This window comes from Phasianus colchicus, chromosome 3 (genome assembly GCF_987193195.1).
Source record: "Phasianus colchicus chromosome 3, bPhaCol1.hap1.1, whole genome shotgun sequence".
In the NCBI taxonomy this organism is placed as follows: Eukaryota; Metazoa; Chordata; class Aves; order Galliformes; family Phasianidae; genus Phasianus; species Phasianus colchicus.
In genome coordinates, this window is record NC_143438.1 from 73,590,696 (window position 1) to 73,618,525 (window position 27,830).

Genomic DNA, 27,830 nt, shown 5'->3' on the forward strand with positions numbered 1-27,830 from the left:
GGATAAATTCCTTGCTGTCTACCAGTTACTAGCCTCTTCCTTCCATGAAGCCAATAATTTATTTACATGATATCTGACAACAATTCACACATGAAACAGAGTACTTTATCTACTTATTTATTTTTAATTTGACAGCACTTTGTCTTAGTGCCCAGAAACAAAGACTTTGAGCTCAAAACCCTTTTCTCCGAGTCTGTCTAGAATCAGTTTGGTATCCAGGCAGAGTGAGCAGCTCCTTTGAGAAGGCACACAGATTGATGAGCTTTCACGGTCTTGCTGTTGCCAAGGGGCTGTGAGGTAGTTACTGTACTTTTTCCTGTGCTGCTACAAAGACAGACTGTCACAACTTCAAACCAGTGGCCCACTGACAGATGTCCTTAATCCTGAAGAACAAGCTATTCCCACCTGTGGATGGCTCAAGATGCAAGTACAGAACTGACACATGGGGAACTGATCGTATTCTTGGCAGCTACTGACAGCTTGGCTGTGCTCCAGGGCTCTTCAAAGTAGAAGTGAACTCCAAATCTTCATAATAATTTCTGGGGTGGCTATTTATAAACTAATGTATGTATTGTTTCATTTGTGCAGTATTCTCTCTAATAGACATGTAAAGGAAGATTAAATAACCGCATAGAGAAAGTCATTTCTCATTGCAGAAATAAGAACTGTTGAATATTGTTTGAAGAGCAATACTTAGGCATCACATGATTAAATTAAAAACTGAAAATTAAAAAAAAAATAAAAATCACTTAGTAATACGATTAATAAAACTGAGACTGTCTCCCTCAAGGAAAATTATGGAAGCACCTTCAATTTAGGCTTGTTGAAACACTCTGGATTCAGATTCAGTTGTTGGGACAATCTACCTCAGGAGATATACAGAAAAGATTATTTAGTAAGTCATTTTAATCTCTTTTTTTTTAGTAGTTCAGAAGAACTACCTTAAGTGAAAATAATTCAGCATAAGATGGTGCTGGAATCACTAGCTGCTAATCTACTTTAAGATGACCTTTGCACATACTCATACTTGACTTACCATGTCAACACTTCTTAAGTATGAGAATTTCAGAAACTACTGGAAGAATGAACTGTTGTTCCAATGATTCTGAGCTGCAACAGATATTACCAGTGCATTTGTGTGGTTTTGGAACTCAATGACTTCTTCAAGTTAGGTGTTCAGTTAAACATAAAGGAAAAGGGAAACTCAACTTTATTTGAATGCAAAATTCAGAAAGGACAAGACAAATTAATGACAGTCTACAAAAGTTACTCTTATATCCTTTACAAGAAACCACGCATTTGCAATATGTTAGACCTACCTGCTTTTAACTTGAAAATAAATGGGAAAAATAATGTGTAGAATTCTCTGGTAAAAACTTAAGAGAACCAGTGTTATTCAGATTATTTAAACCCTCAAAAACCAAAAACCGGAAAAGAGTGATTCTCAAGCAGAATCATATGCAGGTACAATCTATCTTCAGAGAAACTCTTATCTACCCACAAACTAATAGCAGAAGCCACTTTTCTTCAAATACAAGGTGTTTTCTAGATAACCCTGCCTACTGACACATTAGCAGTAGAAACAAATTATTACTGAGGCCCTCCAGACTGTCTCATATAATTACTTTGATTTTTTTTTTTTTTGTTTATTGCATCTGCAAAACTACCAGGCACACTGCAGAAAACATGCAGAAGGTGGGCTTCTGAGACTGTCTCAGGAAACCACAGTTCGAATGACATTGTTAAGATAATATCATACTGAATCAGAGGTAAAATCTGCTATTGGCACAGAAAAGGAATGAGAGAGTCAAACAGGGTCAGTACAAATTCTCAGAGAGGCAAACAAATATATTGCAGAAATAAGAAAGTGTAAGTAGTTGATAAATACAATTTCCTGCTTACAAATGTAACTAAATCAAAATTAAATTTACACATCTTCACATTTCATACAAAAAGTTCCTATATAACTTGTGATACGTCATATCTGAGATTAATTGATTACAAGTTCTTTGATCTAGCCATCCATGTGACTTTGAAGAGGAAAGAGACCTGAAGGTATTGGTTGATGCTCGGCTGAACATGAGCCGACAGTGTGCCAAGGTGGCCAAGAGGGCCAACGCCATCTTGGCCTGCATTAGAAATAGTGTGGCCAGCAGGAGCAGGGAGGTGATCATCTCCCTGTACTCAGCACTGGTGAGGCTGCGCCTCAAGTACCGTGTTCAGTTTTGGGCCCCTCACTACAAGAAAGACATTGAGGCCCTGGAGCGTGTCCAGAGAAGGGCAACGAAACTGGTGAGGAGTCTGGAGCATAAATCTTATGAGGAGCGGCTGAGGGAGCTGGGATTGTTTAGGCTGGAGAAGAGGAGGCTCAGGGGAGACCTCATTGCACTCTACAACTTCCTGAAGGGAGGCTGTGATGAGGAGGGGTTTGGCCTCTTCTCCCAGGCAACAAACAGGATCTGAGGAAATGGCCATAAATTGTGGAGAAGATTTTGATTAGACATAAGGAAAAACTTTTTCTCTGGAATGGCCTGCCCAGGGAGGTGGTGGAGTTGCTGTCCCTTGCAGTGTTCAAGAGGCATCTGGATGAGGAGCTACAAGATATGGTTTAGTAGCTTGTGGTAGCAATGGTGATGAGAGAACGGTTGGACTAGATGATCTTGCAGGTCCTTTCCTTTCCAACCTTGTGATTCTATGATTAACTGCTATCACAGCATAGTACTCAGCAGTTACAGTAAATGGAAAAGTAAAAGTATAAGACAGAACAAAGTGAATGTGTTGGTATAAAGGTAACTTGCTGCAATTTAGGGAAAAAAAATAGAAAAAGCATCTAAAACAAAGCTTGCAGATCTTATCAACAGTCTTAGAAAATGTAAAATAGCTATTGACTCAGATCAGCGATTACCTTTACTAGTTTAACTTTATATAAATCAGTATTTTGAATTCTGAACCATAAGAAACAAACAATTTAAAAAAATACAAGAAAACATACATTTCAGAAAGTAAGAGAATTGGGGGCTAAAAATATTCTCCATACCAACAATTTTAATACAAGCTGAATAAAATTTACAGTGCTAAGTAGCATTAATTGCCTTGCTCTTGTGTTATCAGATGGCTGAGATTTCATGCCTATGAAAACAGAATCAAGGCAGCAGCTCAAAAAAAACCCCTTTCATCTAATTTCAAGAGTCACCTTCTGCTTTCTGCTCTTTGTTGTTTATTTTTAAAATTTTCAATACTATACAGATATCCAAAGAGTTCCAGCCTTAACAGAAACAACTGAAACAACAGTAACTGCTGAAATAAAAGAATGTGAATATCTTCTATAGCCATATTAACATATGAAAATATAACTCAATATATTACACCAGCTATTTACCTCTAAAGACCCCGCTACTCTAAAATGGTTATAATTAGATCATACTGTCATGAAGAACACCCAGAGTCCAGGCTTCATTCTAATTTTGGTTGCTGCTAAAGTTTTTGCTTTCATCTCTCTCTCAGAATGCCTTCCTATCTATCTAAATAAGTAAATAAATCAATCAATCAATCCCAGTTCTTCTAAGTGCCCAGATAGGAAATCAAAAGCATAAACCTGGCAGTGAAAAAGAACAGGAATTACACATTTTCTAATGTTACCAAAAGACTTGCAGCCTGATGGTGGTTTCATTATTATTATCATCTTTTTTTTTTTGGAGCATGTGAAGTTAACAATCCGCAAACTTAAATGAGTAATTGTTATGTGAAGAAAAAAAAAAACTATACATTTAGATGTAGGATTCTTCAAGGAGAAAACAAAATAAGGAGAGTTCAAACCTAAACTTTCTTGTAAAAAAAAAAATCAAATCTGATATTTCAGATTTATTTGCATGTGACATCGGTAAGAACACAGACAGGTTCATTTCCCAGCTTGACTTGAACTCTGCATGAATCACTTGAAGTGCAATCTTGTACAGGTCTTTCCAACATAAAGAAATACAGTATGACTTGAGATATATTTTTCCAAGATGGTAATCACTAGAAAAGACTTTTCATTAAAAGTATTAGAATAATGAAGAAGTGAACACACAGCCCTAAGTTCACAGACCCACAAGGGTATGTAAAGACAACATTAATGTCTCAATAAAACCTGGTTTATTAAATCAGCCAGAAAACTCCAATTAAGCTTCTGGGAAATTTCATTGAAGAATGTCATGAGAACACTTCCAAGAGACAGCTGCACCCATAACAAGTGCCTAAAAAGAGCAACACCTATTCTTGTTTTCAAAAACAAGATCCCAAGTCAAAGTGACAGAGACCTCCCCTTCAGAACATAGAAGATAAGAAGAAAGTTGGACAGGTCCCAGAGAAATGTCTTGAACATCATCCTGAGAACTACTCACACAGCCCTCCAGCCTCCATTACCCAATATTATTAGGGATGTCAAGAAACAGACAGTCAATATAAGAAACTGATATTAAATTGACCAATTCCAAATATCATCTTTTCTGTAGATCAAGAAAATCTCATGCTTCCTTGTGCAGTCATATAAATTATCAATCTGGTATGTTCTTGCCATTCTTGACATATGGAGACTTAGATTGTTCCTATTACTCTGTGGCCACAGGGGAGCACACAGTGGGATGGGGCAGTGGGAGGAAATTCATTTCTTCAACTGTAACTGCCTGCAAATCTATATCTGTACAAAACATGGGCCTGCCTGACAAACTTTACCAGTTGTAAGACTTAAACACCCACCAGTGTAGCTACTTGCAATCAGCAAGATGCTGCAAAACATCAAGATCACTCTAAATGAGCTCTGATCATGATTCTGAAGCTCGCTATTCACTACAGAAAAAGGCCACAAAATGTGTTCAGGCCACCTGGAAGGTCTTGAAAAGCAGGCAAGGCATTATCTGAAGCCTCAGAGGAAGCTGTTGACTTTAGTAAGGAGGAGTTTGGAAGTAGAATTTTATATGCATGATAAGGAGCAATCTCAAGACAGGAAATTACAAATAGTGATTTTACTAGAAATTACTAGACTGACTGTCTCTGGTAAGTGTGAGCAGTTATATAGAAAACCACTGAAGCGATCTTAACTGGAGGACAGATGGTATTTGTGCTTTAGATCACTGAGGGGGAACCAGATCTGGTGCTCTTCCCACAAAGCAAGCATCTGCAGTGGTGCTAGTTACTGGAGCTTTAGCATGATGGAAGTGCTATATCAGGAAAAGAGAAAGGTGGTATGGACCACGCAGTGGGGTGCAACTCTGTCCTGCAGGGGGCAACTATATGGCCAGCTGTATCTGGCACAGAGAAGCACCCTGCCTCTTCCTCCTGCTACCAAAACCTTGCCACAGACACTCTGCACTGTCTTGCATTATTTAAAAGCTTAGGCAGAGCTTCACCTTCCATTTCATATGGCAAGTCTTTGCTCAAAGTGGAATAAAGGGGAAACTTAAGTTAATGACATCACACTTCGTTCCAGGAAAAGTTCGGAAATCTACATATAATTGGTGCCTTTAAGAACTTTATATGGGATTCCAAAGAAGGGCCAACTAACTTCTGTTTTTTCAGTTGCAGACAAACCTGAATGGCATGATGTGGAAGCTGTGCTCGCTGCAGCATGAGCTCTCAAACAACCCTTTGGGCATTTAGAGACTGTTTAGTATTTGGAGAAGGCAGGGAAGATGAAAGCAGCAGCAAGTAAATGGCTTGCAAGAGCACCTATTCTGAGACATTTTTATCAAATCAAAATTCAAGAGAACCTCTCAACTTCCTCCTGAGATAAACCAATGTGAAATGTGAAACAAGAAATTGAATAAACCTGATTCAGAAGTCTAAACAAATAAAACCTGTTAGAATTATATAACTGAAGCAATTCTTGATATTTCCTTAGGACTCCAGACTAAATTTCTTTATAAATAGACATTTCACAGGTATGTTGTTTTTTTCCTCATTAAAACACTGCCAAGAATGACCACTGTATTCCAAACACGATATAGTTTATACACAGGAGACACTGCTAGAACTTAGAGAGATTAAGCAATTGTAGGCCCAAAATGTTAGAGCAAAAATGTTAAATAAAATCAATATATGAAATAAAGAAACAGTATGGCTCTCCAAAAGACCAGAAAAAAGTAAATTCAAACACTTAATAGGGAGACCAAATGAAATATATTTCCAAGAGCAGCTAAAAAACTAGGAATAGCTTAGGAACAGGAGACCAGTGTTATTCAGCTCAGCCCTCACCTTGTGGGTGTGCAACAGGGCAGGACCATGGAAGTTTCCAAAGCAAGTGTTCAAAATTCATACAACCATGTACGAACATGTCTATGGAGCACATTACTTGAAGGTGAAACTAATTAAATCAATCATGAAAACCATTAGTAGTCAAATCAGAAAGTCCATTTCATGGCAAAACTCCAATTAAAGCAGATGCATACAGAGATATTGTTATGCTCATCAGGCTGGTAGTAAATTTTTCATTATTTCATAAATTAGCTCTTTTAAGTGAGTAAACAAAACAACTATTTCAGTATAATCTCTCTCTTCAACTTCCCACAAAAGTTGTTAGCATCAGTTGTAATACTCTCACCATCACTTTGATAACCTACCGTTTGACAAAGGAAAATTCTCACATTCTTAACAGCGTAATTTGATACTTGAAGTTGCACATTTCTCTTAAAGTAAAGGTACTTATACTGTAACAAAAAATTTAGCATGTTATGTAAATGTACAGAAGAAACTGATCTAGTGTTCTTTTGCAGGTTTGCAAGTTCTTCCATAATTACACATTTGTTTATACTAAAACCACATCAAACACTGGCTTGTACAAAAACATCTACTTTTAGGGATTAACCAACACTGGCACTTTTAACACCACAGCCATACCTAATCACAACCAAAACATATCAATTGATGTGGTTTAATGGGCAACCAGGATAGCTCGCATATGAACACAGCTCTGACCCACGATTTTGGATAAACTCCCTTTACGGTATTTCTGTACAAAACAAAAATGCGGAGTGAAAAAAAAAAAAAAAAAAAGCCAACCCTTGAAGACAAAGGGAAAGTACTAAATATAAAAGGAATAAATTCTGCCATTTTTTATCAGACTCAAGTACTTCTGTGGCAGGCACTTCACTCAGCTTAGTGTTACTGGAAAACGTCATGCCTCTGAAACAGTCCTCCAAGGCATGTTTTCCAAACTTCCATAAGGCCAGATACTTCACACATCACTGTGTATTCAGAGTTCTGTTAAAGCTAGCATGTGAGTTGAGGTTCAACATGGAGTTTTACAAAATACATGATCACTCTCCAAAAGGCAGAGACACATACCATACACACCCATATGCTTAAGGAATATGTACATTTGTTTCCTCACAAACACAGGTGAATATCTGCATAATTGAGATTGGAATAATCTTATTAGAGGAAGTTAATTATATTTTAAATAAAACTATTTCAAACTCATTTATGTGTTGCTAGATGACTACATAGTGAATTATTAGGGGAACAGAAGATGAATGAATATTTTAAAGTTTTCCAAGTATTTCAACTTGACACAAATTCAAATGGTGGAGAGGGTCACTCTTTTAGGAACGTGTGTAACACACTTGGTATTGCAGAATCGATGAAAGACAACAAATAACTCAAAAGAAATGGAAAATAGTGGCAATTAGAGCCAGTTAGGTAGATGCCCACAAGAGGAAACAGAAGGTATGCCTGTTTACCATACTGTACTCTTCGGTGCACTGAGATAAATATGACTTGCTAGAATAGTATCATGACCAAACTAGAATGCTGCCTCTCAGCAGCACAGCTCAGATCAGGCTAGGGCTGGTTTCCACTCACCCTGTAGAACACTGGATACACATACCAAGAAGCAGGAAGATTATCACAGCAAGAAGCAGCCAACTAAAAGCAGAAGTTCTAAACAATTTTATTCATGTTTTAAGATCATTTTCTCCATCACTGTAACAGCTATATTTGTGTCAAAGAACTTCCATACTTCACAAGGTCAGTAAGTCTCAGCTTGTAGTTGACAAAGCCCAGCTTTAGGTTACTTGTGGCTTGTACTAGTTTATATAATTCCTGTATCCATGCATTTGTGCATGTATTAAATTTACATATGCCTGAAAGAAAACTCAATTTTATCTCTGATCTTGAGATTTCCTGTTTTAGCATAAAAGGCCTTTTTGGCATGTACAGCAGCAAGGACTCACAAGTCTAACACCTCAACACACTGTGTATCTCAGGGCCTGCCAACTTTGACCATGCAGCAAGACAAGCACACCTTCTCCTCTTGCAGCAAGAAAAGGAAAGACCCTGAATTAGCCATATCTTTTCTGTCACTATAGTACTAAGATCTAATAGGCCCAATAGTATTGCAGTATATTTTTCTACATATAGCACAAAGCTAAAGTTTGATATATGCCTTCAGGCAGGCTGTCACTTATTTATCTGCCCAGTACGGTGCAGACAGGCCTGACTGAAGCTGTAACCCACTGTTGCTTTTAATGACTTTTAATGATCGAGAGAAAGGCAGTCAAAACCTAATGGTGGCATCTCTTTTCTGATATCTGGAATGGCTAAGAGTAGCAAGTGTTCTTTCCTCTCTTAGCTCCCACTCAGCAATTCAGAGGCTCCGGTATTACTACAACTAAGGTGTTTTGTTGGATCCCTACTGAGTTGGAGTTATGACTAGGTCTCCACTTAAGATTTGTGCTGGCAAGAATGTCCTTTCCTTTCAAACATGCATCACATTACAGTTGCTTTTCTCACTTCATAATAGAAAAAATTTGCAATAAACTGAAAATTGGATTACACCTCTACTAACCAAACATTCCTGTTAGCATGCTGTATTGTAGCCCACTTACTCAGAGACTGTTTTCACAATAAGCAGAGTACACTCCAGATGTCAGGTGAAGTTCACCACGCTGATTTCCAACTTAAAGCTGTTAAACAATTTTTTGTATTGGCCATCTGCAAAATCTTCTCTCACCCATATGTTACAATAGCAACTGCCAGCAGCAGAGGCATTTCAGATAGCAATTCACTGATTAAAATTGTCAGGCTATTTTTCAATGAAGGCATCTCAGCTCTGGAATTAATTTCTCCCTAACCTATGGTAAAATTGAACTTATGTTTGCTGGCTTTCACAACACGGAACACGGAACTGCAGAACAATGATCATGGTGTTTAGTGACGGGCCAGCTCGAGAGCCACATGGATGTGCTAACTACTGTTCTCTGGGGGTGCACTATTTTGAGAAGCAGACAATTAGAGGGAGATGATGAACAAATGAAGAATGTGTTGATAAGATGCTAGTAACTGCTCCATTAGGATTCAGGCAGAGCCCACCCAGCACAGCAGCAACACAGCCCCTGCAAAGGCACAACTGAGAGCTTCTGAGCCTGAAGTTGGCATTCTCTGCTAGCTGACGTTGCTATAGCAACAGCTCTTTAAAATACAGAAAACAGGTCAGGTAGTTTCAAACTAACATCTATTTCTTATGTCTGTTTTCCAACATCGCTGTTTTGAACTAGCCCACCTCAAAGTCAACCAGCGGGCTGTTGGCAGTGTCACCAGCCAGCAGAGAGGAGAAATGCAGGCTTCAGAGTTACCAGGCCGCAGAGATGCCCAGCAACACAGTGACTGGCCCAGCCACCACTCTTTCCAAATCCTTCCGAAATCCACATCAGAAATTTTTCCTGTTTCCATCTCCTTTTTTCCTGCAAATATCTATTATTCTGCAAATTGTTTGATTTAATTGATTTTTTTTTTAATTAAATAAAAGGACACTGCTCAAAATTTGGAGGTTTAGTCTTGTAAATCAGTGAACACGAGTAAGTGGAAGAAAAGAAGGTTATCCAGAGTAGTTAATGTGAATTCACCAAGACAAAATCATGCTTGACCAATCTAGAAGCCTTCAAGACTGGCTGGGTAGTGAGGGAAGAGCTCTGGATGTTATTTACCTTGAGTTCAGCAAGGCTTTTGATACTACCTCACACAGCATCCTCACAGATGAGCGGACAGTGAGGTAGACTGAGAGTTGTCTGAGTGGCAGAGCTCAGACGTTTGTATTCAGTGGTGCAGAGTCGAACTGGGAGTCCTGTAACTAGTGCTGTTCCCTAGAAGTCAGTACTATGTTTGATCTTGTTCAACATCTGCATTAATTACCTGGATGAAGGGAGAGTGCTCCCTCATAACATTAGCTGTTGATACAAAGCTTGGGGGAGTGGCTGACACACCAGAAGGCTGCCGTTCAGCGAGACCTGAACAGGCTTGGAGAGTTGGTGGAGAGGACCCTAACGAGTGGAGAGGAACCTAATAAAGCTTAACAAGGCAAGTCCACAGTCCTACACTTGGGGAGGAATAACCACAAGTATCAGTACTGGTTATGGGCTGGAAAGGAGCTCTGCAGAGAAGGACCTGCCTGGTGCCCTGGCAGACAACAGGTTGGCCATAAGGCAGCACTGTGTCTTTGTGGCCAAGAAGGCCAACGGCATCCTGGGGTGCATTAAAAAGAGAGTGGCCAGCAGGTCAAGGGAGGTTGTCCTTCCCTCTACTCTACCCTGGTGAGGCCATATCTGGAGTACTGTATCCAGTTCTGGGCTCTTCAGTTCAAGATAAGAAACTTTGAGAGAGAGTCCAGTGGAGAGGTGCAAAGATCATAACAGACTAGCACATCTCCCTTATGAGAAAAGACTGAGAGACCTGGGGCTGAAAGGGGATCTTATCAGCCCTTATAAATTATCTGAAGTGTGAGTGTCAAGAGGATGGATAACCAAACTTTGTCAGAGCACTTGACACAGGAAAAAACAATCTCAGTAAAGCAGAGCTCCTTGAAATCCAAGATAAGGAAGTTAGCTGGATCAAGAAATAACAAATAAAACAGCAGAGCATACACCAGATTACACAAATACATCTCAATCTGCACTGTGATGAACACGTTTCCACCTCTTTCTCCTCTCTCTCCTATCACTACCTGAATACCTCTTATCTTTTGGTGGCTACGTGTCATGTTTTTCTCATGTGTGGATAGCATTAAGAACATGTACATGTAACTAATGGCAAATATTAAGTAATAATTTACTTTTAGAAGAAATAGACTGTAATACTGTAATAACTCAAATGACACTGCAAACAACTCGGGGGATGACAGCCCAACATTCCATTCCTAACATGAAGCTTTGCACTTTATATACAACAAACCATATTTTGATTAAAAAAATATGTAACTTCTTCAGAATGAGCCCAAACCTACCGCAGAGCAGTCTTCAGTGTTGAGACTTTAGACATTGTTTTGCTTTCTCCCAGATAACATTAATGGAAATAATTTCAATATAAACCCAGTCCTGTAATTTTCTTTCCTCTATCAGTGCCTATTTTGACCGTTAACTTCCAGGAATTTTCCTTTCCATATCAGAGAAAAAAAAAAGTTTGCTGAAGAAGCACATGAAGAACTGCTTTGAAAACAGTATGAGCACTTCCTAAGGGTTCCAGTGGGACTAATGCTCAGAACTCCGAGATAGCCCCAAACAACTCTCCCTTTTCTTTTTGCTGTATTCTCTTTGAAGACTGTGCTTTTGACATAGGGAGTTACTTTAAGAAGTCTCTGAATAGAAGAGGCAGCTGTCTTATTTTTACTGGTAACTTTTGGACCTAAGAGAACTTTCCGATGTAATGGCAAAGTCTGGTCTGAAGGTGTCTTCAAAGAACATTTTTTCTCCCATTCTTATTTGAAAGAAGAACATCCAGATATAAAAACAATTAAATATATTGGTCTGTAGTGACACCATGAGGGAAAAAAAAAAATCAAATGTGTTTATAAAAAGTTCGAATTCATATCTACAAGTCCTACAGGAGGTTGATACAATAGCATGCAGTCAAAGCTGCACAGTATGCAAAGTTCCCGTTTCACAGGTAGTAAAACCCTAACCTTGCCCATGCCTAAGCTTGTTGCAATGTAAATAAAATAAGTTAAATTCTTTAAAATGGTTTAAGTTAGCTTGTTTTAGTTCTCACTACTGCACACTAAAAACTGTCAGGGTTCTCAGTGTTAAGCAGTTCTTTTGGAAGAACTATAAACTACGTTATTCTGACTTCAGAGCTTTCTCAGAACACAGTTTTGCCCTTGTACATCTCATTTTCATGAAGTAATTAAATTTTCTACTCTTATTATGCCTGTACAACTCCTACTCTCAACACAAATGTAAATGTGCATAAAACAAAGATCTCTATGTAGACGCTATGCAAGTGATAACTAATCAACATAGCAAAGATAAGGAGATTTTGTTTCTCAGTGGTAAATTTGCATGATGCTTTCATAGAAATGACTCTGAAGAATTCTGCTGAAGTGCACAAAGTGGTACACACACCTCTTTGTGTCAGTGTTCAGTCTGGGCATCAGACATTACATACAGAGGTATGATACACTGTCTTGTCATTAAGAGTGATTTATGCAACATGGAAACAATTTGGATTAACTATCTCCCTGCTTAAAACCACCAAAAAACAGAATACTGAGATCTGAAACTGAACTATTTTGATGCATAAAAAACAAATCCTCTAAAACTTGTTCAGCCTTTCTATGCCACCTAAGGATTCCAAAGAGGTGGATTAGTACAGACAGCTAGTTATTGAGGTAACAAGATGTTACTTTAAACCAGCAGTATTGCTCCAACTTTTCAGTTCCTCTCATTTCTTTCACTTGTTCTCTTCAAACTACACATGAATCACAGGCACACTGTATGATTAAGTTTCTTCACTAGGGCTATACTTCAGACTATCTTTGTACTAATGAGAAAAAAAAAAAAACAGTTTTTTGACCTTTTTGGGTGTTTAAATTTAGACTCTTTGGAGTGAAGTAGTTTCATTCTTAACTCTATACCAAGAATTAGAAAATTGGTTGAAAAATAAATTTTGAAGTGTCTTCTCAGTAGAAGCTGTTTTCTAACTAAAAAAAAATAAGAATTACATTGCACATTGAAACTATTAGACATGATACAAACACAGTGACTGCAGGGATGCTTTAAATTTTCAGGAGAGAAAACACGGTTCACTGAATCTTGGCTGAAATTTTTCAGAGGCAGACTCATGTTTGGAAATGCTATTTGACTTTTAATTATGAAAACTGTCAAGGTTACCCAAGGTCTAGATCCTCCAAAATACTGAGACTTCTAATAAACAAATTAGGCATGTCAATATTTTTGGGTACTTGAGTTTGTAATGACCTATGTGCTCTCAAACTCTCCTATGATTATAAAGTTCAGCCACCAGCAGTAGCTTACAACCCCTTAGGATTTATAGCTGCTGGAGACATTACAAGATGAAGTCATCTACAACAGTCCTCTGCTCCAAGCAGACTCCACCAAGACTGCTCCTGACATGTTTACCTGATCAGATCTTTAACACCAACATCAGCAGCAAATTCTGCAACCCCCTGAGCAAACTGCTGTAGTACTTTGCTATCCCATGAGATTGTTCTTGCTATTCAACTTCAAATACTTTCCTGCAATTTAAGACTTTCAATTCTTGTTCTCAGAGGATGTATGAATGATAAGTAAAAATACCTAATTTTGTTTTTCACATCAGAACGGAAAAAAGCTTTCTGGCCTAGAGAGTGTCTTCCATGCACTTCTAGGGTAGAAAATTCATATTAGCTTTGTCATATAGTAAGATTCACCTTCTAAAACTGCCCAAGTACGGTGCCAGCCCTTCGGCATTAATTATTTAGTGATCAGAATAACAACTGCTAAATAACCCTACAATTTAAGACAAACAGAAAGAATGGATTCTGTTTACTAACTAACTCATTTATTTATGTACAGCACCAAATTCTTAGGCATGGTTCTCAATTATTTAACAATCTCAAATATTTAACAATAATGGGGGAAGGGACATACTCAAAGAGAAAGGCTCCTAAATTCAATACCAGTTGGAGAAACATTCTGTTCACATAGTAAATTCCCTTATTCTGTTGTTGAAATAATTCTCCTTTTGTGGTCAGGCTACTCAAACAGGATTTAACTAAATCAGCCAGTATTTGACTTGCAGAGTTTAAAAAAAAAAACAACACCGAAGTTTAATAGGTTGGTCTGTCCTCTTTGCCTAAGGGAAAAAATAAAACAATAATATATTTTTAGTCTACATGTCAGGCCAGTGCAACCTCCCATACTGAATGCCTGCAGAGCTGTACGATACAACCACAGATAGCACACAAACTACTACACTGGATTCCTAATACTGACAGCTCTCTGACTGAATTATTCCCCACATCGTTTATTTTCCTAAATGACAACTCACACACAAGAAGCTTCTGTACTGGCCTTCTGTTATTAGAGGCTCCGAAAATCTCCTCTGCTGAGGTTCACGCTCTCCTCATGAAACAACAAAGATAAAGTACATTACATCCATTACATTCAGTATACAGTCTCTTGTCTGTTAGCTGCCTCTGAACTGAAATGAATGAAATTCCGCACAGAGATTAACTGCCAACATCAATAATACTTTTATTAACTGTGACCCGGCAAATCTTCTGTTTACCTCATCTACAAACAGTACCTCTAAACACAGACACCTAAGTTTCCTATTCCCTCGGTTAAGAAAATGCATGCATCTCTCTCTGTTCTATGATGTTCTTCCTATCAACATATGAAAATGCTACATGATATTCATGCAACTAATAAAAAACAAAGCAAAATGAATATACATTAATACTTCATTTAAAATTTTCTTTTAACTCAGAGGAGGATTTGAAAGGGTTGAAATTAGAGGAAATACATTCAATCCATAAACTAGAAAGAAAACTATATCAAATTAATTCATCTTCTTCTTAAATAAAATCAGACTAAAGCAGCCAAGGTTTTGGCCAAAGAGGTATTTCCAATGAAGTGAACTCAATCTAGCTTTATAAATGAAGTTTTTATTAAATTCTTTACAGTCTTCAGTCATATTATGGTATTTCATTTTTGTGAATCAATTGTCACATTACACATTTCCAAATGGTAGGTACTCCGTATGAGCAATATTATTATTTCACCATGATTATATTCTAATGTATTTGATCTGGTTGAAACCCAAGGAAATATTCTGCCTAGGGTAACAGATGGCTTTTAAAATTTTTGTTGCTATTCCAGAATCTTTAAGTCACCCAAAATGCATCTACTTAAACATGATACTGTAGTTACTGCAAAACATGATCTACATGTTCACTGTTTAATATTTAACAATCTGGATACCATTCTTGTTTGGAAATAATTCTACTAAAGACAGAAATCATTACCCTATCATCGCTACAATAAATAGATTTGCCTTTTAACATTTTATCATCAATATTTTAAAACAAAAAGTATTATTATTATTTTTAATTTAAAATGAAATAATAGATTGGATCAGTGCAAGTGAACTTGAGCACCTGAGCAGCATCAACTCACAAGTTATTATCAGTTAGATATTAATTCATTGTAGTTCATGTAAATGCTTTGTTAACATTATATCCCATGCTAATACAACACACCTTACAAAGGGGCAGGTTTTGCAAATCAATTGTGTATCTTAATGAGACCTAAAATGTCATGATAATCATAATACAGAACAAATGTAAGACAGAGGTTAATTCACAGTATGTAAACATAGCACACTACTCTTGAAAGTTAACAGTTAGCTGTTTTTCCCCACACTAAGTTTCAAGCGAGTTTTCCTTATAAAAGTTCACCATATTTGTTGTGAAAACTCTTATATAATGCTCATTAAAAAAAAAAAATACTCTGACAAAAGCTATATATAAAAAACACCACAAACATTGTAAAAAGCAAAAGGATAAATCTGAGCAATCTGCTTCAATGACACCTTTAGTTATACTCCTCATTTAACACATGCTTCTCTCCAGCATGAACATAGCTGATGGAAAACCACCTCATACAAAGAAAAAAGCTATCATAACAGAAACAGGCCAATGCTTACCATCTATTAAAAAAATAATTGTGCTTAAAAGGACTGGTCATTCAGGTGGCCAAAACAAGCACCACATCATTCAACCTAATTCCGTGCTCCATTCCAAACAGCTGCCTTGTGAGCTGAGAGGCAGAAAGACCAAAAGTTGGCCCATTCAGCAGTTAAGCTTCATTACGAAAAGCTGCTTATATCATATATCATTCACACTGCCATAAATAACATTACTACTTATTCAATGATACAATTCTACTTCTCTTCACAATGAGCAGTTTCTTGTTGACATCAGGGTTCGCTGGGCATAAAACATCACTTAAGCCCAAATAAAACTGAGTAAATTAAGAGTTGGAAATACTGATATAATTTCATCATTTGCTGAATGCCTTAAAAACAGGGAAACATAAAATGATTGCCTGTATTCAGAAGTAATCACTGAGAAAGAAAACCCACAGCCATCTTTGAGAGTGTGAAGTATATGCTGAAATTTAGTAAAAGCTGACGTTTGAACAAACATTGGTTTCTTTTTGTAACATTTATATCCAGAGCTTGAGCATTCCTTTTTTGAAATGCCAAACTGAACAAAATGTTCACAAGCATTTAACCAGAAATACATTTACCTTAGAGTCGCTGATATAGAAGATCCATATTTTGAGGTTTCCAGAATTTAGCATGATATAACATAAATAGGTAACAGAATAAATGAAAGCTAAAATTAAAAAAAAAAAAAAAAAAAAAAAAACAACTATAAAACAACCAACTATAAAAATTCCTAGGCACAGAAAATATAGCGTTGAAGAATATATATATTTTTTTTAAAGAGCAAGGAAAAAAATGTAGAAAACAACAACCAAAGAAAAAAACAAAAAAAACACCCACATCTCATCCATGTAAAACAGCATCTTAGCCTTGAAGCACACAATTATGGCAAATTTGGAATAGTGTAATATTCCACAATCTATCTATAGATATACTATATATACTATTCCAACATACATATATTCCACCCACACATATATAGAGGTCACTATTCAGTATCAAAATTAAGTCTCCTGAGAAGTTATTTATAATATATCTGATTCAATACGATGCTAAACTTGAAGATCTGCAGTGAAAATTTGTTCCTCATCAATTCGTGAAACATGACATCCATAACCAGCACAGATTGATCAAGGGACTGAAGGCCAGCAGGACCAACAGTCAACAGGAGAGAGATGGATCTCCCATATGGCATTTGTGAAAAAGAAATATGAGCAGTTTTTGACTTTCGAAACAGATGGACTTCAATAGTAAAAAACAAATCCCAAATACATACTTTCAGAGTGAAAAAACGTTGCTAACATTTCTTATTTTAAAACTCAGATTGGTGACCAGAGCATCTTATTTTCTTGGACAAATCTTCTATTTTCATTGGCAAGTAGATTTTAAAACATTCACATCAGGACAGAAAACTATGCCCACACAAAAACTTTCAAACCAGACTTAGTGCTAAATTAATTTTGCATTATTTTACACTTTCATTTATCCAACTTATAATTTCCTGCATAATTTATTTACATAATCTAAAAATGTTAGCAAGTGTGTAAGGCCGTTATATCTGCATTACATGTCTATTTAAACAAAATTAAATAACTGTTTATTATTTTATCAAACAGTAAAATACACCAGTAATAAGATAAAATAGAACTGACAACTAACACAAATATATCCTTTGGCCTGAAGTATTATCTCCTCAGGTCTCATCTTATATACACATATGAGTAAATCAATTATTTGCAGGGAATTATAAGGATTATTCCTTCTTCCTGTTCCCTCGAGTCTCCCACCAGTTTCTCAATGGTCTTTTTCCTTCTTCATTTTATGCCTTAAGAGACCCACATGCTAATTAACTTTGAAGTCTTTCCAAGTGATACACTCAAATAACTGTTCTCAGCATGGCACTGTCAGTCTGCCAGGACTCACAGGTGAAGCCAACAGTGGCATGCTATGTCTGGCTTGCATGACCACGTGGTTAAGAAAGCTTTCTTAGAGTAATGGTGTCATTCAGCAAACAAGTTTGATGATCTCCAGCTTACAGAGCTCACCTTCCCTTCCTCATAGGAGACAGAATTGCAGGAAAGTGTACTAGCATTAAGCTAGATTTTTTCATTTAGACCTTCATTCTAGTGTATTAATCCCTTCTTTAAATAAAATGATGACTGCAAGCATTTAATGTCAGGATCCCCTTCTAGATCCCATTAAGGATAATTCCAACCAAAATAGAACTATTTACTAGGAAAAGTTTCCATTATTTATCCTTTTCATGAATCATTTAGAGACTTTATGCCAGCAACGGCAAACATTCACGTTCACCTTACAAAATGGACAATATATTATGCATGCTACTCACTGATTTAGCCTTTCAGAAAGTCTCTCATAGGTCGCTTATCAGTAATGCCACTCACTGGCTAAAAGATAAGTAGAAGTCCTTCTAGAATGTATGAATAAATAATATTTGCCTATGGTTCAAACCAGCAGGCTGTTAAAACCAGTGTGCTGTGTGACATCACCTGGCAACACATGCTTCAGAGAAACATATTCATTAGTGGTCTGCTCTGAAGCAGGACATCCATTATTAATGAGTCTTCCTGAACTCCTTCTTAGGCTGACTTACCTATGGAAGTATTTGGCTTTTGTTATGTTTAAAACAAGATCCCTCCAAGACTGAGTATGTACAATGCCCGTGCAAACAGTTATTACACTACTTGTTCCAATATCAGAATAATTTTGTAGTGACAAGCCTTTCAGAGCTGCCTGCCTCTTCAGAGAGTCAAGGACAAACCACACGTTGTGCAGTTTCTGAGGTCCTTCATGTGCCATTCATACTGAAACTACCAGCAATGTCTGCCTATCACACACAGCACACATACTTCTGAAAACAAGACCTCCTCGGGGCATGGTTCTAGGACAAACTTATTACAAGAGAACTTGCATGTATAAGCAATACCAACGAGCTATTATGAGGATTATTCATGTGCAAAAATTATTCATGAATAAACACTTACAAAATCAGGATCTTTAGCATCTACAAAAAAATCATTTATACTTGCATTTCTCAGTAAGTGATGGAAAAGACGGAATAAATTTTCAATTGTTCTAAGGGCAATTTTATTGCCACTTAGAGAAGAGTCACTTTCCAATGACTAAAGAAAGTAATTGTTTTGTTCAATTATCAAGATGAATATTACATTTTAGGGTTTAAAGAAAAGAAAAGCCTGAAAAGCCCACCCAAACTAAAATCTAACTCAATCAAAACTCTCTGGCAGCAACAGCCTGTACTGTGCTGTTTAACTGGCTTTACTCCAGTAGCTTAAAATTTTAGAGTCAGCTTTATGTGGAGATGCAGTAAGTGAAAACTGGAAAAAAAATCCCACACCTACAGCTGTCACCTAAAATTAAACACAATGTTTTTCTCCAAACCCCAAGTGTACTTTCAAAAAGGTGCCATGTGATCACACTTAGCTACTGCACTGCAGTGAAGAACATGTATAAGTTACAGCAGATAAACTAAATTCTTTCATTAACAATGCTAAAAAATATAAGAAAAAAATGTAAGAAAAGTAAAAAAACAGGTATAATTATCTCCAACTTTCTAAAGAGGAGATACTTACACTATTTTGAGAGTATCCTAGAATAAGATGTTCTTATACATAGCTTTTTTTTTTTTTTTTTTTTGCTTGTGTTATAATTTGTAACATAGGGGGAAAAAAAACAACAACAAAGAACAAAGAACAACCAATCAAACAAAAAAAACATATTTTGGAGGGGAAGAAAAAAATGCCCTTGAATAGATAGAGTGGTGTTAAATACAAAAATTTCATGAAGAGAGGTACATGTTATTGGAATAGCATCAACAACTTGGCTCGTGCAAAATAGTAAGTAATCTTGACCACCTCAGAGCAGATGGATTTGATGTCTCCATCTACGTTTAAATGCTTATTGTCTCACTGAGATATTCACAAAACAGGACAATATTTCATACCTGTAGCAATATTTTTTAATAGAACTGGGTCAAATTTGAAAGTTTTTATAACACAAGTTGTAGAATGAAAAATACTTTTTACTAAAAACCTCAACTTATAACGAAGTTTATTTATAGTGTCATATAGCTCCACGTATTAGAAAGGTCCCCCGTTCTGCAAATACACTTATTGCACAGCCAGTATGAGATATGAAGATTAGATAATTGGATAGTATTCTTGAAAGATTACTTATTTCCCTTGTATTAACATAGTTATAAAACAAGATTAACTATTTTGGCACATATAAAATAAACAGCATGTACCAAAGCAAATAATAAAAATGTACTTACAAAATCAAAATCTCCGTCTTGAGGGACTTTCCAGTTATCGGGGAAAACATTTTTAGATATGTGGTAAGGTTCATGCATATTCTGATTACAGTTTTCAGGGCTTTTATTCTTAGAATCTTGTTTATCAAAGTAGTCCATGAAAGAAGGTCTTTGAACTTGAGGTGAAGCAGCATTTCCTTAGTTGAAAGAAAAAAAGAAAATAAGATGAAACAATTTAAAGATGTAAGATTTACTGTACTATAAAATTAACTCGATTTACTAAGTTTCTTGGAGTTTACAGAGTCTAATACAGTCATCTGTATGTGGTGCAAGTCTCCATTTGTCCCTTGAGGATGTCTGGCATAAAAGCTCATAGCTGAAGAGAGATATATTTGTAGCAAGATGCAATGTGGAGAAATGTTCAAGACATTTCAGAGCTGCACACACTGATAATATTAGAAGTTACTTCATGTGATATCTATTTGTTGTTATAGAAACTGAATAACACAAGGTGCTAAGCATCCCTCTGGGTGCTGAATGCCCTTAACTTTAAGGCCTAGTCCACGTGCACTTGTAGTAAAGTAACAGAATACTGTGCAGAATCCTGCAGTTTCACAAAAGGTGGGACTTCGATTCAGAAGAACTTGCAAAAAACAGCCACACAAACGGTGTCTAAATGCTGCTTAATCAAACTTATTGCCAGTTTGTGATTCTTAGCATATTATGGGATCACACTTTCCAGACGGCTGTAAAGCACCCATCTTTATGGCATGGAAACACTGCAGGATTTTTGTCATCAGCTACGCAGCTGCAAGAGCTTTATGAAGCAGATCAAGACCAGTGTGAGCCCCCAGTCTAGTATTCTTTTCATGAAAATAGATTTTAAAAAAATATATCTACAACCCTAAATGATTTGGATTCGTTTTCATTTGTGGGATTTCAAAATAAGTTCATTAATAAACAGAACAATAAATAAAACATAAGAAATGTTTTAGTAGTTCTACATAGCTGTCTCCTCAGAGACTATATTCTGCATAACATTATGATTCATGAAATGCATACTTGTTTACAGCATAATACTCTCTACATAGAGTGAATTTAAATATATATTTACAAATAAAATGCGAAACAGGAAGGAAAATATAAATAACCAAGTTGAAAAAATGCAGGGAGGACTATGCCCTCTAATTATAAGCATAATAAAAGAATTAGGAATTTCTACATGAACGACTTGTTTTAAAAAGAGAAAAGGAATAACACTGGAAGACTATTTTTGAGCTAGCTTTTAGCACAAACACTAGGACTTGCTTATCTTCACACTTGGCCTTATTTTTGTTTTCGTTAATTCATCAGATGTTTATTCCTCCACTTTCACCTCCTATCTCATCATCTTTTCCTGCGATAACCCATTCCCTCTGTATGGACTTTTTAATATTCAATCTAATTTTGCTGCATGATGAATAGCAATCCTTTTTCATTAATCCATTTCAGCACTGCTCTTTTTCATGGCATGTTGATTTATCCTTTCATTTCTGCCAGTACAATTTCTCCTGGGTTTTTGAATGTGTTTTTTCTGCCTTGCCTTTTATCCTAGACTTTACTGCACAGAGCCCAGTTGCTACTCTTCCACCCCGTAATGATTCCTCCATTCAGTCTGCTACATTTCCATACCAATCCCATTCACACCCCTCCACCCCCACCCTATTTTAACCACATTTTCTTTCAGTTGCAACCGTATTCTTCTCTGATCCTACATCTCAGTCTTCTCTACTCACTATTTTCTATTTTATTTTACTTTATGGCAATTGTTTCCTATACAAAAATATTCCGGGAACTAAACTCCAGCTTGAATTTAGCAGACTGCACAGCAGTTATCCTTCTCCAGAAGCTCCCAGGTGTGCCCCATTGAACCCAAATTGCCTGAATGAGGTTTATGGATCACTGGACTAAGGAGCAGTGGATAGGATAAGGAAGAAACAGCAGGAATGCCAAACAATTCAGAAATAAGTACATGGGCAAAAATGGAAGAATCTATATTTCAGCAAAGCATAAATTCATAAAACAGATTCAAGAGAAAGTAGCAGTATGTGGGGAGAAAAAGGGGATAAAAACAGAATACAATGCACAATCTTAACAAAATATTTATTATTAGAATTTCTATTTATTTATTACTTGCCAAATACTGCTACAAATGCATGTATTTGTATCAAAAAGGTAGGACACCACACTGAGGACCTTTTACATTTTAGTTCTTTCTTCTGCAGAGATTGCTGTATGTCAGTTTCATCCTTAAGACACACTTATAAATAAGATTAACAGTGTCTCTCTTAGAAACACTGAAGTACCCCATTGTTGGCCCAATCTGTTGGTCTCAGAAACATGCCGAAACTAAAAGTCTGACAGGGAAAACTAATTCTAAATAAGCATTTCAAAGTAAGAAAGAATACACATTCCACTCTAATGCAAGTTTTGATCAAATTCAATTGATGTCATCTATAAAGAAAAATATATCATAGTGATATATTTCCAACAGTGAGGTATTAACATTAAATTGATTTTAAATTCCTTTAAAATCCCTTCAATAAACTATTATTACTGTCTATGAATAATACAGTAAGTCAAGATCTGTTCCCCTGAAATTCAGGATCTATACCTGTTTTTCTCACTCGAGTTCTTCAACTTCTCCATTTTATGGTCACTACAGCCCAGTTGCCACTGGCAATCCCAACCAATTGTACCTTGCTTGTGAATAGTAAATCAGCTGTGCATTACCCCTCTTCAGTTAATCCAGTGGGAATATCGTGAAATGATCTCTGATGCCCTCCAGGAGACTCCTGAATTTCTTGCATTTCACTGAGGTGCCCCTTCCAGCTGATGTTAGGAAGGTGTAAATCCCTGTGACTGACCACTAATCCCCTACAGTGGGAGAAAATTCAGATGATGGGGAAGAGCAATGTGCCCACAATGTTAAGGGAATAATGGAGGGTTTCATCACACTCTGAAGCTCCAGGGAGTAACGTAGGGTACAATTGCAGCTGTTGCAAAAAAAAAAAAAAAACCTAACTTCATCTCAACACAAAGAGAAGACTAGTTTTTGTTTTGGGTGAACAGCTATGCCAGCTGGTGATGTAAATATTTATCCCTGAGTTCATTAAACACTGTATACCTCCCCAAGTTATATACTCCTTCCATACTGCTCTGGATATGTACGTCTCCGGTCATCACTGACTTTAAAACTGAACAACCAACAAACTAACTTCAAAGAGAGCATCTCTAGCTTGAGCTGCCTGTCACCCATGTAATCCTTCTCAGCAACTGGGGACATCTAGTGTCAAGAGAGTGAGTGTAAAACAGACACATTAATGGGGATCATCTTGTTACTCTGAATGAACTATACAGTGCTATTCAAACATTTGGATGAGTGTAACTTACACTTGCATTATGATTTCAGCATATTTTGTATCAATTCTAAATCAAAAGTCCCACATAACATCAAATATCTTCAAAGAAGTAAAATTGCTATTAAACATCACGCAAGAACCTGATCAGAGTATATTGGACTCCAGTACTCCTACATTAAAACAAAACAAAAACACAACCAACAAGGTCTATATTCCAGAGACTTCCTCAAGTAGTTTCAAGACCTTTTCCACCTCCTACACCTGTCCAGGTGGGTTGTATCACAATCTGCAGATGCAGAAGTTGTTCCTTCCCAGCAGACAAGGGCCTACATCTCTTAGGGAAGTGTCTCCCACAATTTCCTGTTTCTTTTGTTTGCAAATCTACAGAGGAAAGCTTTCTGCTTTTGCCTAAAGCCACAAGTTTCTTAGTCTTCCCTATCCTGGCAATCTCCATCTACCTGACCACCATTTGCTTAGAGCAGAGCAGCTGGGAGTCTATCAGAGAACTAAGAAATGCATCTAGGATATGTCTGACTGCAAATACATGCCTAACTAAGTACTCATTACTGATTCTGCAGTTTTCATACCAGTGACTTGCATATCCAAGCCAAGTCTCATTCAATATATAGAGTAGACAGCTAAGAGGAAAAAATGAAAGAATAAAACCGTCATTACTTAAACTATTGAGAATTCTATCATCTAAGAGAAGATTTTTATTTGCTTTACACTATACTTTGTAATCAATAATTGCAACTGGTATTTAAGTGGAAAATTCAGATATTTTTCAACCAGATAAAGGCTTCAGATTTTTTGAAGAGTCTATGAACTCAAGTTTAAAAGCTTTTTATGGAAAAGGTTTTCTGCACATTTTTTTCCTACCTGAGAATGGGACTTGTAAAATACTTTAATAACTTCAGATCTATTTTTTCCACCTTCTGGAGAAAGGGGAAAAAAATTAAATGACAGTCCTGTTATAAACTCACTACTCTGCTCCAGCTGAGTGAAGCTTTATTTCTGCTTTCTGCAAAACAAAGAAAATCCACATTAAGCCAACTGTTTTGCTGTTTTGCAACAGCTCTTGATCCAACATGATCCTGACAGATCCAACAGATCTTGAATTGCCAACGTTTTTTTTCTTTGAGAAAGGACCCATTTGTAAAACCTACTCCTACTAATGGAATAAACGAGCAACTTAATTATCAATTATAGAGGAGGTCTCCACCAAGCATAGAGACATTTATCATCTTTTTCTCTCTCACATGAACAAAGCTACATCAATGAAATACCAATGCCCAGGCTAAAGTACTGTTGAAATCAACCCATAATTAAGCTTCTTTGCTGGTTCTTATAAATTCATAATTACTCCATTCAAACTAAGACATCCTAATTGCCAAAAAAAGGAAGACAATTTTTAAGAATTGTTTTAAAATGCAAGAGAGATATTTAAAGATCCAAAGAGTCTCTTTTACAGAAGAGATAATTCTCTAGAGATAGTAAGTGAAGCACTAAAGAGATAATTAGAGAAGTATTGTCTGAATTAGGTTGTTGAGTAATTTTAAAAGCCATTTATGAGAACATTTGAGAAACCAACATGGAATAACTAACAGTTATACGACAGGAAAAAAGTCACGCCTTACTAACTTCTATTAGTACAGCTATTCTTTTCTATTACTATAGGAATGCAGAGGGGTATTATACTGACATCTCTTGACTGGATTTTCCAAAAGTGCTAAAACTCCACAATAGAGAATGAGACAGATGTTACGAGCCCCCACCGTAAATGCAATAGTCATTCATTCTTGTAAATTAACTATGAGAAATAAGCGTATAACAGAAAAGTTTCCCAATTCAGAAACATCCTTAATGAAGTCTTGATTGAAAAGAACTACTTCTGAGACTCTACTTTATACTATGAATTCATCTCTTAACACTGACTACACACACTTCTGCATTACCTAATAAATGTGTTTGCCCAAGAAATTGTTACGTGGAAACTTGTTCACATTTACAGAGGGTTGTACATGAGTCTAGCCCATCATGAGGCTGTTAAGAAGTCCTGGGTCATAGGCTGTTATTAAAAACAAAACAAAAAACAAAAAACTTACAAACAGCTTTTTCTTTTAAGTTGAAAAACAACTGTGGGACCATACTAATAAGGATGTACTTCGGTTAACCAAGTGGTCACCTCCTGTTACAAAGACTGTCTTCTATGGCACGCTCTTAAACAGGATGGATTTTAATCACTAACAAATTAATTAATAAAATCAACTCTCATGAATTCTGCTTTCAAATTCTTACACTGGATATGTAACTGGTAGTGCTACCTGCCATCAATTCCAATCTTTCTTTGACTTCATGTTAAACCACCCAAATTTAACTCCGTCCTCCCGCATCTCTGTATTCTGCATTGTGTTCCTTTCTGTCACATACTGCATCATCTCTGCTCACAGCACATACAGGCACACGAAGTAGGAAAGCATAAATGTTATTTATTGCTAGGCTGTATGTGGTATGTTAGGGTAGGATAACAGACCTCTTTGTTCCAAATCCCTGTTTTATTTGGGCACAACCCACTATTTGGGAAAAAAAAAATATGCATGTTTTTAATTATTTTCTGTCATGGCTCCCAGAGGCCTCTAAGCATGGGCACTTATAAAAAAAATTATTATTGTTTCTTATTTTGTTCTTGAGCAGAGAAACAAAAGACAGAGGGAAACAAATGCGAAACTGAACACAAGAGCATTACAAAAACATTTGTCATAAAGTATTTTCCTAGGAAGGAAAATCAAGTCCCTCTCCCTAGTTAACTAAGTTTATTTATCCACACTGCTTGCAAGTGTTTTGTTATTCAAAAGTACTGAAGAGCACTTTCAAGCTACCTGTTCTGCTGTATTACTATTGAGTTATGCAAACAACTAGGAAATGCCCACTGTGCCCACTTTGCCTATAAAGGCATGCTGGAAAAAGCAACTAAACACAGAAATCTTGTATCATTGTCAAGCACAAAGGAGCCCAGATCTGTGCTCTCTCTCAGGGAGAGCAATGATTTGCACACTGTCTCATTCCCAGTGACATTTCTTTAGGACACCTGCTATTGCTCCTTCTTCAGTCCGTAACATACGAATCACAGAAGCAGAGGAAAAGCAGCTAAAGTAGACATGATTTATATTTATTTACTGCTGAGAGATGTGAGTGCCTTATTCTTGAATTACTTCTAACTTTTAAGCATTGGACATCTAATGCAAAACACAGTTCAGTGTGCAAGTGCGGGAACCCAAACCTGCCCCTGTCAGATGGATGAGGAAACCATCACTTGCCATCATGCTGCTTCCAGGGTGCCAACTTTCCTTCTTTACTGTTACAGCTACCAAGAGAGTCAGCTACAGGGGAGGAAGAGGAGAAAGCCTGCTGTCTCAGTGATTACATTCTTCTGCTTCATAAGATGTAAGAGCAAGCTTAAAAACTACACTAATTAACCCTCAAGGTACAGAAAGGCAATTCCCTTTCTTAATAGGAATTGCTACCAAAAGCAATTCAATTTGAATTTTTAATTTTTTTTTTTTTATTTTTAATTTTCAGCAAGGTAAGAAACTAAAAGGATAAGAGATTGCAGTGCAAATGGAAGGGCATTTTTTTTTAATTGTTTTTTTAATTGGTTTAACAGATATTCCCCCTCAGCACATAGAAAAATGGCATGGATAGTTACTAAAACTTAAGTGATTTGAAAGGCTGCATAGAAACTGCAGAAGTCCCCTGCTTCATAATAATTTCATCATAGGAATTATTTTATTTGCTTATAATATCTTATAATATAATATCAAGTATTCACTATCACTACTCTGTTCCTAAACTTGTTGAAATGTGTTAGTTTAAGATCATTTGTTCTAACCCCCCCTTACCCTCACAGTTTAATAGGTAAATACTGTATCAGCATGAGAACAAATTAAAGCCTGCACTGTTTACATGAAGTGAATCATCCTGTTTAATTTAAACACTAATCAACAGGTTTATAGCCTTACTGCCAAGAACACTGAAGAAAAAAAAGGTCAACAACAACAGAAAAATAAATAACAGGGGAAAAAAAGCAGAAATGAGCAGATCTTCCTCTCCTCTGTACATCCAACCACAAGGTAAATGCACCTGATTTACACTTCCAAACAATC

At 36.6% G+C, this 27,830-nt stretch overlaps 1 protein-coding gene across 2 annotated transcripts in view; it reads right to left on the minus strand.

Moving 5' to 3' along the window:
- STK3 (serine/threonine kinase 3) overlaps positions 1-27,830 on the minus strand; it is a 134,511-nt gene that overhangs the window by 26,321 nt on the left and 80,360 nt on the right. For both annotated transcript variants that reach the window (XM_031591054.2, XM_090137831.1), the window contains exon 10: positions 20,288-20,463. In XM_031591054.2, the coding sequence (XP_031446914.1) occupies positions 20,288-20,463 (176 nt within the window). The remainder of the gene's footprint in view (positions 1-20,287; positions 20,464-27,830) is intronic.